At 19.5% G+C, this 14002-nt stretch overlaps 2 protein-coding genes across 2 annotated transcripts; both read left to right on the top strand.

Annotated features, from left to right (window-relative positions):
- The first annotated feature begins 870 nt into the window (after window positions 1-870).
- LOC128958102 (tachykinin-like peptides receptor 86C) lies at window positions 871-4874 on the top strand. Its single transcript, XM_054303917.1, has 5 exons — window positions 871-1074; window positions 1141-1338; window positions 1516-1630; window positions 1708-1742; window positions 4643-4874. Exons 1-5 carry the CDS (start codon window positions 893-895, stop codon window positions 4872-4874), a joined length of 762 nt encoding a protein of 253 aa, XP_054159892.1. The 5' UTR covers window positions 871-892.
- A 3183-nt stretch (window positions 4875-8057) lies between these two features.
- Window positions 8058-13795, top strand: LOC128958101 (tachykinin-like peptides receptor 86C). The gene is made up of 8 exons (XM_054303916.1): window positions 8058-8437; window positions 11960-12009; window positions 12080-12245; window positions 13013-13191; window positions 13273-13293; window positions 13356-13473; window positions 13548-13583; window positions 13648-13795. Exons 1-8 carry the CDS (start codon window positions 8058-8060, stop codon window positions 13793-13795), a joined length of 1098 nt encoding a protein of 365 aa, XP_054159891.1.
- The last annotated feature ends 207 nt before the right edge of the window (window positions 13796-14002 follow it).

Raw genomic sequence — 14002 nt, 5'->3', positions numbered from 1 at the left:
TAAAATTTTATTCATTTTATTATATAAATCATAGTTTAATTAATTAATTTTTTTATTTTAATTAATAATTAAAATAATAATAATATTTAATGTATTCTTATATGATAGCAAATATCGAGATAACAAAATTAACCATGGGGATCCCATAGATAGAAATTTCTTTTAGAAACTTTCTAGAAATTTCTCTATTATTTTATAAATTTCTCCTTTTTGCCAACACTAGTGAGGACAGGGATGTTCTATATCTCAAAAAATATAAGAGATATTGAAATTCTATAAAAAGCATAATATATTATTAATAGATACAAAATCATTAGATACGTATTTTGAGAATTTTCTCAAAAATGTGTAGCATTTGAATAAAAAATTGATAAATATAAAAATTGTAATATTTCAATATGGCGTAGATTAAAAGTATCTTGGTATATTGTTATGCAATTTATTAAATTGTATATATTTTTTAAGTATTAAATATTATGTTTAGTTATTAAGATATTTAACATTTAATGTTATACAGAAACAATTAATTCAAATGCATTACATAAATCAAAACATTTTTAATCTCAAATATAATATATTAAGTCTTTAACATAAGTATTAAACATTTTAAAATTATATGTTAAAATATATTTTGCTAATAATTTATAATAAATATATATTATAATAAGCTCTAAATTATTTATTTGTTAGTATTACTGGAAAATAAATATTTATAAACTGATTTCAACTAAAATTTCTAGGATTTTTTACTTACTCTAAAAATAGTAAAACGTTTTTATGATAATGAAAAACCATATATATTATAGTTTATACCAAATGTACTAAGATTTGTCTATTTGTCATTATATTGATGGACAGGTATGTGGCGATTGTATATCCATTAAAGCCAAGAATGTCTAAGAAGAAGGCCCTATCAATCATAATAATTATTTGGTTTTGCGGATCAATCTTCTCTTTTCCAACACTTCTCTACTCGAAGACACTGTCCTATCGTTACGCTAAAGAAGAGGTGCGGACACTATGTATAATGATATGGCCGGACGGCTCGGCCGGCAATTCAGAATCTGATAACATGTCTGTCCTCTCATTTGTCAATTTGATAACATTTTTTATCAAATAGTATTTTATCGGCATTTTTAGATATAATATACTGTTTCTACTGCTCACATATGTCGTGCCAATTATATCAATGGTTTTTACATATTCTCTGATTGCACGAGTCTTATGGGGTAATAAAGGAATCGGTGAATCAACTGAATACCAGAAAGAGTCGATTAGATCTAAGAGGAAGATTGTGAGGATGCTTATGGTAGTCGTCGCCATATTTGCCATTTGCTGGTCAGTCAGTCTTATAATATCTAATTTTATAGCAAATAAAATACTGTACTTTTTATTATTTATAAAATCTATTCATAAGATTGTTGAGAAAATAATTGCAAACATTGTAAAAATGAACTGATTTATGCTATACTCATATTGACTAACATTCATATGAAATGTATGATTGCATTATAGGTTGCCGTATCATTTATATTTCCTATTGACGTACAAATTCCCGGAAGTGGTCCACTTTCCCTTTATTCAACACATCTATTTGGGTATATACTGGTTGGCAATGTCAAATTCAATGGTATTATTCAACATTTGCAATGTATTTAAAAAAATCAATTAATAATAATTTATTTTACACATCCACACAAATCATAGTATAATTGGATGATATACTGTTGGATGAATAAAAGGTATTTTATTTTATAAATGACATTTAGATATCTAAGTTGTGTTGACTATTGAAAAATGTTTTGATTTATAAATATTATCAACTGGTTATACATAAGTTTATATATAACTTACTTATTATAAAACAGTTTTAGAAATAAAGATTCATAAAAAAAGATTTTACATTTTATTCTATTACTATTATTGCTATTAAATAAAATAAATAAAAAATGTCAAAATTATTTGTGCATAAATTTGAAATAAATTTAACATAATATAAAATGAAATTAAAAAAATATGTGGTATCCTTAAAAAATTAATTAAATAAACTAAAAGAAAGTTGTAATGCGTTTAGTAATATACAGAAAGATTATATATGTATTTATTAAATAAATTTTTATATAAGCATTCATTTAAATATTATTTTTTAAAATATATAAATTTTCAATTTTATAATCTATGCCTTTAAGTCTTAGCTCATGTTAATATAATAGAAGATCCATTAAAAAAATATTATTTTTGCATAATTTTAAACTAATAAAAAATATATTGAAAATTGTTTGATACAACTATTGATTATAGGTTTTACTAAACTATTATTTGTCGCATTATTTAATTGATTATATAATACTATTATCACGTGATTGGTTTAATTAATAACTATTTTATTACTCAAAACTTATTTCGTTATCAATTTTTTTATGTATAATATATGTTTGGTTTGTCTGTGTTAGTTAATTTAGATTAAATAATTTAAAGTGAGTGTAAATTTAATATTTAAAAATTAAAAATTAATAAATAGTTTATTTAATAAAAAAATCATTTTTAATACACAAACGAGTTATACAAATTGTATAATAAATAGAGCATTTATTTCACATATAACTTATATTTTTAGTGATTAAAGATATTAATAAAATAATTAGATATATAAACAATTGATTGAAAACTAATAATTATAGCAAAAGTTTTAGTCACATAAACACATATAACAACATATTTTGAAAGGTAGTCACATATTATCAAATATTATCACATATTTCGCATATAACTGTAAAATAATAGTTGAATTACATTTTTCTTATGTATTTCTGTATGTATTATTTGTTCAATTTTTTAAAAATAGTATTTTTTTATCAATGCAACTTTATTTGTTAATTTTTGTAAACAAATAAAAAAAATAATGAAATGTTTTCTGTTATTTTCTAGTGTCTACTAAAAGACAAAAAAGTTATTAAATTTATACAAACATTTTAAAAGCTAAATATTTTTAATTTATGCGTTTTTTAAGTTTAAATAATAAAAATATAAAATATTACTTTATCATTAATTTAACACAAAATTACATAATTAATATATAATTTATTAATAAATTTATTAATCTATATAATCACAAATTTTGACTTTTCAATCAATTATAAGCACATTTTTTACTATTTTAAGCAAATATAATCACATATTTTCATATTTTTAAGCAAATATTTCATTGAATAAAAACCGAATTTTAGTCACATATATCTAAAGTTACTAATAATAAACTTGATTTAATTCATTCATAATTAAATTGACAAATTGTTCATGATATTTTAACATTGTAAAGTAATAATAATTGAAATGTAACTATTAAAATTACTATACGGTGCTAAAGCATCGGGAACAATTTGTTAAATTTACTTTATTTTTTTAATTAATTAGTAAATTTTATTTATATGTTGATAAATTTTGACGTATATTTTTTCATGTGCATGTAATTTATTTGTGTATGATGAAATTGCATTTTATAGCATTTAAAATACTGTAAAATAAGTTCAATACTTTATTAAATACATGTATTACATACAATCATAGATGTGATATAATAATATCAATTCAATATAGTCTAAAAAATAACAATATATAAATAAATTTATATAAGAAATGTAATTAAAAAAATATTAATATTAAATAGCATCATCTTTAAAAAATATTATTTTTCTGTAATATATATTCTGTATTATTGTAATTTAAGACTAATAAAATAAATTACATTAAATAATGTAATAATTACACAGTAATAACATTAATAATAAATATAATAATTATGATATTAACACCGGTATTATTCAAATTTTAGGACAATTAGTAATTAGTAATATTAAAGCATTGCTTAAAAAAATATAATAAATTTACATTCAGTGCATTTTAATATTTTAGCACTTTATTTTATAACATCTAAATTGCCTAAATTACTTCAAATACATTGTATTATACAATATATACAACATATTACTGTATATTACATTTAACATTGATAATAAAACAAGCTTATTTTGCCACATATTATAATCTCTTTATCAATAATGTATATTCAATTGAGATAATTAAAGGAGACATAACATTAGAGGTGTAATAATTTTATTTATATTATTATTGAAACAAAATCCTAATTAATGAAATAAAATGCTCTACAAATAAATTATAAACATTATAAAAACTAGTAGTTATTTTTTGATAAAAGTTAATCTATCACTGTCATAGTAAGCTTGTTATATCAATATATATATATATATATATATATATATATATATATATCAACGTATAATATTTTGACATTTTACAAGACTTATAAGTATATTTTAACTTATTAACAGAGAGGGATATGATATATGATATCAAACTTATAAGTTATAACATTATGATATATGATATCAAACGATAATATTGAAAAATTATAATATTAAAATTATGTTTTTTAAACTATCAGTTTTAAAATAAAATTCAAAAAAATTGAAAATAATTTCCTAATTTGTAGATTTTTAAATATTAGTAATCATGAAAAAATATAAACTATGTTTTAATGATAAAACTTTTTTATTATTTTGTGTGCTTTTGATTAAAAAATACCAAATTTTAAATTATTTTTTTAATGATATTTAATTAAAAGGTTTCGTAATTACTTCAAACAATACCTGTTTTGTTGTTTTGCGAAGAAAGAGTTGAATCAATTTTCATCGCTTCAGAGGAATGGTTTCTATACTAACAATACTCGGAGTCCAACCACAAGATATGATTTAATGCAAATGTCCGGCAATTATAACGGAAACAACAGTAACGTCACTACAATACTAATGAAAAGAAGTTCACTATCAATGAGTGCCAGAGAAACCCGAACATAGCTTACGATAAAATGCATTCAATGTTATAATTCATTCATTCATTTATAATATCAATTTCACACTACAATATATACATTGAATGTACTATTATTGTATGTATAGTAATATGTGATGTACAATATATATCATTTTACGGTATATATCAATATAAACCATTAATTACTTTAACCGTATTATTGATACATCAAGTTATAAGTTATATATTATACAGTATAAGATCTAGTATTTGTTAAATAATTATTTATTTATTTTAATTATGTTTATTTATTTTTATACACAATTAAATGTATAAAATTTATGTATAATATAATTTAGATTAGTATCTATTTGTTAATTAAAATCACAATTAATATTTAATTTAAATTGTCTCTCAATTATGTTATTAAAATGTGTAAATTTATAATTGTTTAAACAAGAATATTTTATAAAATTAAAATCTATTTTTAAAAACATAAAAATTATTTATATTATTCAGTTATAAATTAAGTTAAAATACTATTTTGAAAATAGCAATAGATTTAAGTAATGTATTAGTATTATAATAAACAAAAACAGTAACACTTTTATTATCATATTATAAACTTTTGTAAAAATTATCAAAATCTTGAACTCACTAAATAAATACAGTATGTACACGGATAATATTTATGTATATTACATATGTTTTTTGTGTAACTATATCTCTATTAAATAATTATATAATTACATAAATGATGTCGCAATATCTTTTATAATTACCAAATGTAGCACAAAAAAACATAAGTAACATAAATAAAAAAGTACCGAGTTTGTTCTGAAAATGTTTGGTGTATAATATTTACTAAAAATAACTTTAAATATATTATATGCATAGTATGAGTATTTATTACATTACTAATCAAATATAATTTTTATTAAAACACAACATATCATGTTTTAAGTTTCTTATATAAAAATGACATAATTTCATAAGTAAAATGTTGTATATTTCATATTTATACAAAATATTATTTTAATATTCATTGCAAATAATAAATAAATAATAAATARATAAATAATTAATTTTTGTAACTAAATTATGGAAATCTAAGTAAATAATTATTGATCTCGATATTGGATAATAGATTAATATTAATTATGGGTTTAAATCACATAATTTGGTTATTCTGATACTTTATAAATATAAATAAATATAAATAAGTATTTAAATTGTTAATAACTATATTACTTATTTAATAACAATTTATTATAATTATTAATAGTTTGTAATATGAAATTATATAAAATATACAATATTTACTGAATAACAAAAAATACTTTTGTAAGTTTTCGTTTATTAATAGAAATACTTTATCAATGTTTCTATTGTTAATTTTTTATTATCTCAATTTTTGTTTAGTTATTTTTTAATTTTTTAAATATTAAAGATGCCAAAAGTTACTGAACCGGTTATATTATAATTAAAACGATATAAATCTCATATGTTTTTTACTATACTATACTACCAGTATTGTTCATGTTTGGTAAACTGTAACAAAATTTTAAATATTATGTAATAMAAAATAAATTTTTAAATAACTATTTATATTGTTTTTATTTACTGATAGTCACTAATGATACTCATTTATAGCACCTTTATGTAGATTTTCTTGTTTTATTTATAATTTCTTCAAAATATTTTACAATATAATTATTATTATTTATATTAAATATTAATATATTAAGTAATCTCAACAAATAATCTTAATGTTTATAAAATTATATAATTTAAACTTTACTTGATTAAAAATATCATATTAATAAGTTAAATATCAAATTAATTAAAGTTTTGATTTAATTAAATTTAAAATTTCATATTATCAATTAATATCAATTAATCAGCTATTTTATATAAAAATTATTTAAAAACATATCTATTTATTTTTTGACATAATTTATTACTAATTTTATACTGTAGTTATCTTTTTTAAAAAATAAATATTTTTAATAAATTGAATGTAAAATGTGAAAAATAACGTCAATAGATGGCAATGACATTACACTACAGTATTATAAAAAGTATATTTAAATACTTTAAAATTATTATAAACTATATACTTAAATAACATTAAATTATTTTTAAAAAATATTTATATGAGTAAAATAATTATTTATTAATTAAATTTATTAATTTATAATTATTAAATAAATGAAACAAGCATGTTTAAATTACTTATTAATTGTTTTATGTTGTAAATTGATAATAATACTTAGTACTTATTAGTAGAGTTAAGATTTATCCTTAAATATTTTTTGAATTTTCAATAAAGATATTATTTTCTTTTAAAAATCATCTATTTTTTAATTTATCTCATTAATAATGGTGTGTATGTAATGTATACTTTTGCTGTACATAATTTATAAGATATATTTGTGTTTGTGTTTGTGTTATATGTAAAAATATTTAATAAATTAAATTCATTACAAATAAATGTTTACTAAACTAGATATTTGAAGTATTGTATGATTATATTGTTTACATGATCTGACAATTTAGACAATTGATGGTCATTTGAAGTGACATCAAATACAAGAACTAGAAATAAAATTTTAAAGCAAAACATAAGCGCAAAATCATGCCTTAATTTGTTCAATATATTTAAGGTGTGTATGAATCGGTCGGTTCGCGCATGAAATCGATGACAAAATATCGATAAACTTAATATCAAAAAAAATTTCAATTTAAAGATCTGTTTGCTATTCTATCGTAATCTTTCCGGTGATTCAACACTTTATATTTGCATATCTCATATCTTATATTTTATTTTTTGTCTTTTAAGTAAAAATAAATTATTAAATAATTTTTATTAAATGTCTATTTAAGTTATTTGATGTTATAATAATAAAAAAAGTTTGTGTCAAGTAATCGACTATATTGTAAAATAAGGTATAATAAAATAGAAAATAAAACTTTAATGATGTTAATAATGATAAATTGGTGATATGATTGTTGCTGATAAATTGATGATATAAAATACATTACAGTAATACAATTGCTATAAGATTGCAAAACAGATAACAATTTAATTCATGTTTATAATAAATTATTTGAAAATGAATTGACCGCTTCATTGGACTCATACACAACTGTCCAGTGAAAGCATCAATTTTGTTGTTGTTGTTGCAGTAGTTGTTAGCCGACAACTTAAGCCATACCTATAAGTGATGGATTCCTTTAGAGAATCAATCAATAAAACAGACACCGAAATCAATGATAGCACCTTCCAGTTTGAACAGGGATGGCAAATGCAACTGATCTGGTCATTTATTTTTGGTTCAATGATACTAATATCCATTTTGGGAAATGTTATAATTATATCTATAATAGCATCGCATCATTCAATGAGAACTGTTACCAATTATTTTTTTCTTAACCTAACAATTGCTGATCTTTTGAGCGCTACATTGAATGCAACATTTAATTATATATTTATGTTGAGCGGTGACTGGCCTTTTGGACATATCTATTGTGTTGTCAACAATTTTATGGCCAATTTATTAGTTGCCGTTTCTGTTTTCACCATTACTGCTATCAGTGTCGATAGGTTAGTAAATTAATAATATTTTATTAAATATAATAACTAATTAATTTTTACAATCAATTTAAAAATGAAATATTTTGTAATTTAGTTAATTACATAAATTGAAAAAATAATTTAATTTGAGTTATGAGAACTATAAATAGGAATAAAAATTAAATGTTTGAAAAACTGTTGATTTGCTTTTTCTAAATGTTTAAGAGTATTGTATATGTTTTATATAAGATAACATATTATTTATATGACATATACACTCATAAAACATTTATCTACAGTATATAAAAAAGTATATTTTAATAATTTTATAAATAATATATTGTAAGTATTGTAGACGTTTATAAAAATATACTGCACTTTAAATTGACAGTAAATTTAATATTAAATGAAAAACTAAAACATTTTCTAGTAGTTAATCCTAGAAAAGCAAACTACTGTCTAAAGTATGCTATTGTTTTAGCAGATGTTAGCATAAAATATATTTTGTAACAAAAAATACGGCATATTATTGACTGCTATTGAAAACACAATTGCTTTGACTCTGTCATCAAACAAGAAGCCAATACCAGAATTATGTCAAACAAATATGTTTTTTCTTTTTGTTTCCACATTTGGCCAAAACTTTTCAATCATTTATTGTTTTTGTCTTATTTTGTTTGCTTCACTAAATACAAAACTATCAACAAATTAGTTAAAATAATAGTCTCTGCAATAGTTTTGTTGTATTTAAAATAAATTCTTTATTTTAAGAATGTATTGCTTTTGTTTTTATAATATATTCACGAAATGATACTTAAAAAACACTTAAAACTAAGACATAAACTAAATACATATACTGTCTATAAATTAGAAATAATATCACGTTATAATTTAATAAGATTTTAATATTAAATTTTAATTCAAAAATAATAAACTAAAACGAAAAAGTTTTTTTTTAATAATTTATACTTAAAAATATATATCTGTGATTTGTGCATAACCTAATTTATTAATATATAATAACTTAATTAAAATAACATAAAATATAGAAATTTTTTATATAACACATTTTACAGTGTATTACATGTAAAATAATATATACAGTATATCAATAAATTATACAATTTTAATAAATATTTTTAAAAACTATAATTAATTATATTATATTATATTTAGTATATTATATGAAAATATTTACTATAAAACAATAGCTTATAGCGTAGATTTTACTTTTTAATGAACCGACAATTTTTCAAATGAAATATTCAAATTATAAATATCTTAAGTTAAGTATTTTTATAAATATATTTTTTTATATACTGTAATATTATTTTTATATAAAGAAATGACTATTAAATATATTGTATTATTACTTTCAACTTAATTTAACTTAAGTATTAATACATTATTTAGAATATAAATAAATTTTAATTTTGTTTTTAACTATAGCTAATACAAGTTATTTCATGTATTATTTAGCAATTTAAAAGTAATTAATTTTTAATAATTACATTTATTTTGAAGGATTAGTCGACCTGTTTGTAAATCTGACATATCCTGTGATAATATATTTTGTTTATTTAATTATTTAATCATAAATTTATTTCTTACTCACAAATATTGTAACTAATATAAACTAATAAGTCAAATGTTAACCAATTGAATGAACAGATCGTTAGTTAAATAAATAAATGTCTTAAATATAATGATTTGTGTCCATTGAGACGGCAATACAGACTAATGTATAGAAAATGAGATTTTGTATAAAAATTCATAAATAGTTTATTTAATAAAGTATTTTTTAAAACTCAACTGAAACATTGTTTCCATATATAACACATTTGTCAATCTCTTTGATTATATTTCAAAAGTTTAAAAGTCAAATTTACACTTATATTTGCTTTGTTTAAAAAACATTTATATATATATATTATATATTTATAGATTTCTTATTATAATTTTTTTCCAAAAATTATCTTTATATAATAGAATTACTGTATATTTAGTATACTGTATATAAATATAAAAATCTACAGTAGTTTTCAAAAGAGTTTTAGGTATTTAGTTATTGAATGCCAAATAAACATAATTATCGATCCAATGATTGAATTCTCTATTCTATGTAAAAAGTTTTGATTTTTATGCAAATATTAGACAAAAAAAATAAGATGTCTTTCATTTGTCAATACAAATGTATGACTTTAAAGACATAGTTTGTATTTCAATCAAATCAACAAAAATGAAATCTTAAATCAGATACAAAATCCAACTGATTGTATGACAAATATATTTATTGATTATTAGTTTTGTTTATCCATACCTTACTTTGTTTATTTAATCATAATTTTCAATTTCTGTTTATATTCATAATAATAAAAWTTAAGATATAAAATAATTTTAATTTATATTTAATTTAATTGACAATTTTAAAACATACAATTAGTAAAAATATTTTCTAATTATATTTAATTAATTAATTTTACTCATATAACAATATAAATACAGTAAATAAAATGGACTGATATTAGTAACACAAGTCRTACACATTTTCTCTGTTTGTCTCCATTTTGCAAATAAAACTATTGTTACCCGAAATTAATTAAATATTAAATTTTTAAAATAAAAAATTGTTTGGACATATTGTATAGATTTAATGAAAAGTTTTATTTAATGAAAGCTTTATAAATTTATAATATTATGATAAAAATACATTATAGCATAAAAATAAAATTAGTTAAAAAATAATTAATAAAATACGCTATAAATTAATGTCGATTTAACAAAAATAATCAAAAATATTTAATTTATTACTAGTGTATTGAATAATAATTTTTTATACTCTATTAAATAGTTGTTATAATAGTTGCTTAAAAAAGTCAAATAGTTTTTAAAATAGTTATTTAAACTGTATTAAATAGTTGTATATAGTTGCTAAAAAAGCCAAATAGTTATTGAAATAGTTATTTATTTTTTTATAAATATTTCAACTGATATATATTCATTTGTTTGCAGCATATTTACAAAAATGATTTATATAAATAAACTAAGTATTTCTATTGTTAAAAAAGTAATATGAGTTGATAACAGCTTACACATTTTATATAATTTATATAATTATTACTTTTTGTTTTTACATATATTTGTACTTAATTTTACAATTTAATGCTTATATTTTTCAAAATCAATGAAATAATTATTTATAAGTTTTTATAGTTGCTAACCCAACAAATAGTTATTTATAGTTATAATAAAATTTCCGAAATAGCGTCCACTGGTCAACTTCGGTGGACATACTAAGTCCCAGTTATAAGCGTTGAACCGACAAAATAATTTTTTTAGTTGAAAATCAAGACACTATTTATTACTAAGAAAGATAGTTAAGTTTAAATGTAAATTATTTGATAAAATATATTTGAATTTCTATTATTCTAATAGTATAGTATTAATGAAAGTTCAAAAATATATTGTTTTATTTTAATAACAATACAAATGATATTTTGTAATAATAAATATAATAATTTAGTTTTTTTCTGATTTTATTATGTATTACAGATATATTGCAATTGTTTATCCACTTAAACCTCATATAACCAAACGAAATGGTAAATTAAAATTATTTTTTTCTTAAAACTCTTACTATTAATTAATTAAATATTAAATATTTATTTATAGCCGTAACTCAAATACTAATTGTATGGCTTTTGGCGATATTGGTTGCGATGCCGTGTCTTGTGTTTGGAAACACACTAACCATTACTTATGATAACAACAAATCCCGAACCATATGTCTTCTTGAATGGCCCGACGGTTTGTCCGGACAATCAAAGCTTGATTTCATGTAAAATAATTATATAAATTTAATTTAAAATAAAACAATTTGTTTAACAAAAGTGATACACTTTGTTTTCATTGCAATTTACAATAAACTTTAAGCATATTATTTAAATACATTAGATGTTAAAATTTTTGCATTATATTAAAATCTAGTAGACTATAAATTTGAAAAATTGGCTATTTTTGTAATTGATCATTTTTATATTAGATGCATAAATATTACTTAATGGAAATAACAGGATACTTTTATTCAAAATATTTAATTTATTAAAATAAATTAAAATAATTTTCAAATATTTTCAGTTTAATTTAATAAATGATATGTTTTGTATTTTTAAATAAATTAATTCTGCTAGATTTAAAGTAAATTTACATTATTATTTATTAATTAATAAAAAAATATTTTTTATTTTTATCAGTTTTGAAACAAATTTATATATTTCATTATTTCATTAATTTARTGATTATTTTATTMATAACAAAATGTATAATTTTGATAATTATACCCAAGTTATTGCAAAGCAATATATTATATGTTCATAAAATTTAGAGTATTATTTAATTTAGTTAATGTACTCCATAGAAAACTTTTATGAAATATATATATATATATATATATAGTATATATATATAGTATATATATATTTTGTATAATTTATTATATACACATTTAGAAAGTAAAAAAGTGTTATTTATTATAAATTGTTTAATTAAAACATATAATCATATTTAGTCTAATCTGCAATATATTATTTCTATATATTAAACCAGATATAACATAACCTTTTTATTGATGACATATATTGTTCCCGTGTCTACAATGGCAATCGCCTACTCATTGATGGCTCGGGTATTATGGGGTTCACAAGAGATCGGTGAGGGGGGCGCTAACTCATCGCAGCGTTTATTGATTCAATCAAAGCAAAAGGTGGTCCGTATGCTTATCTGTGGTAAGACTGGATTCAATTAATTATTTTTCTTTAATATAATCTTTTTTAAATATAAATTATAATATTTTTTTTATTTTCAAGTTGTGTCAGTATTTGCTATTTGTAAGTATATTGAATTGTTTTTATCATATTTACTATTATATTATCACATATGCAATCAACAGGTTGGCTGCCATATCACTCGTACTTCTTGCTCACCTATCAATGGCCACAACTGATAGTCACCCAATACATCCAACACATCTATTTGGCCATCTATTGGCTCGCAATGTCTAATGCTATGTATTATACTATTTAATAATAATTATTATTACACTAACTATAGTTTAAATAATATATTATTGTTTTAACTAAAGGTTTGATCCTATAATTCTGTTACTTATGAATAAAAGGTATTATTTTTTATTAAATTATACAACTTTTATATAATTTATAATTAAAATTATTTTCAAATAGATTTCGTCGATATTCTACTAATTATTTGTTACTAATTTGTGGAAATAAACGACAGATTAATTTAGATTACGGAACAAACTCTGGATTAAGAGATAAACAAACGATTAAAAGTCGAAATAAAGTCAATATAAATGTCGAAAATCTCTAATCATTACATTTTTGTTTTAGTAAAATAATTTTTATTATATAAATAATATAAGTTATATTAAAAATTAAATTGATTAATATTGTATTTATGAATAAAGTTTTGTTTAAAACTTATTACGTATTTTGAAAATAATATATATTTTTTAAATAGAAAATTTAGTGAAAATCTTTTTAAAAATTATAAATTAAAAAAAATATTATATTTGAA

Source organism: Oppia nitens, unplaced genomic scaffold (assembly GCF_028296485.1).
Source record: "Oppia nitens isolate AA-2021 unplaced genomic scaffold, nextdenovo-longstitch-racon4-pilon3 scaffold3_pilon_pilon_pilon, whole genome shotgun sequence".
NCBI classification, from domain to species: Eukaryota; Metazoa; Arthropoda; class Arachnida; order Sarcoptiformes; family Oppiidae; genus Oppia; species Oppia nitens.
This window is presented reverse-complemented; position numbering and strand designations above follow the sequence as displayed.

Coding starts and splice junctions, on each gene's coding strand:
- LOC128958101 (XM_054303916.1), top strand. CDS start 8,058: ATGGATTCCTTTAGAGAATCAATCAATAAAACAGACACCGAAATCAAT. Junction 8,438..11,959: donor ACTGCTATCAGTGTCGATAG/GTTAGTAAATTA, acceptor TATGTATTACAG/ATATATTGCAATTGTTTATC. Junction 12,246..13,012: donor CAATCAAAGCTTGATTTCAT/GTAAAATAATTA, acceptor ATATTAAACCAG/ATATAACATAACCTTTTTAT.
- LOC128958102 (XM_054303917.1), top strand. CDS start 893: ATGTCTAAGAAGAAGGCCCTATCAATCATAATAATTATTTGGTTTTGC. Junction 1,339..1,515: donor GCCATATTTGCCATTTGCTG/GTCAGTCAGTCT, acceptor ATTGCATTATAG/GTTGCCGTATCATTTATATT. Junction 1,631..1,707: donor TGGCAATGTCAAATTCAATG/GTATTATTCAAC, acceptor CACAAATCATAG/TATAATTGGATGATATACTG.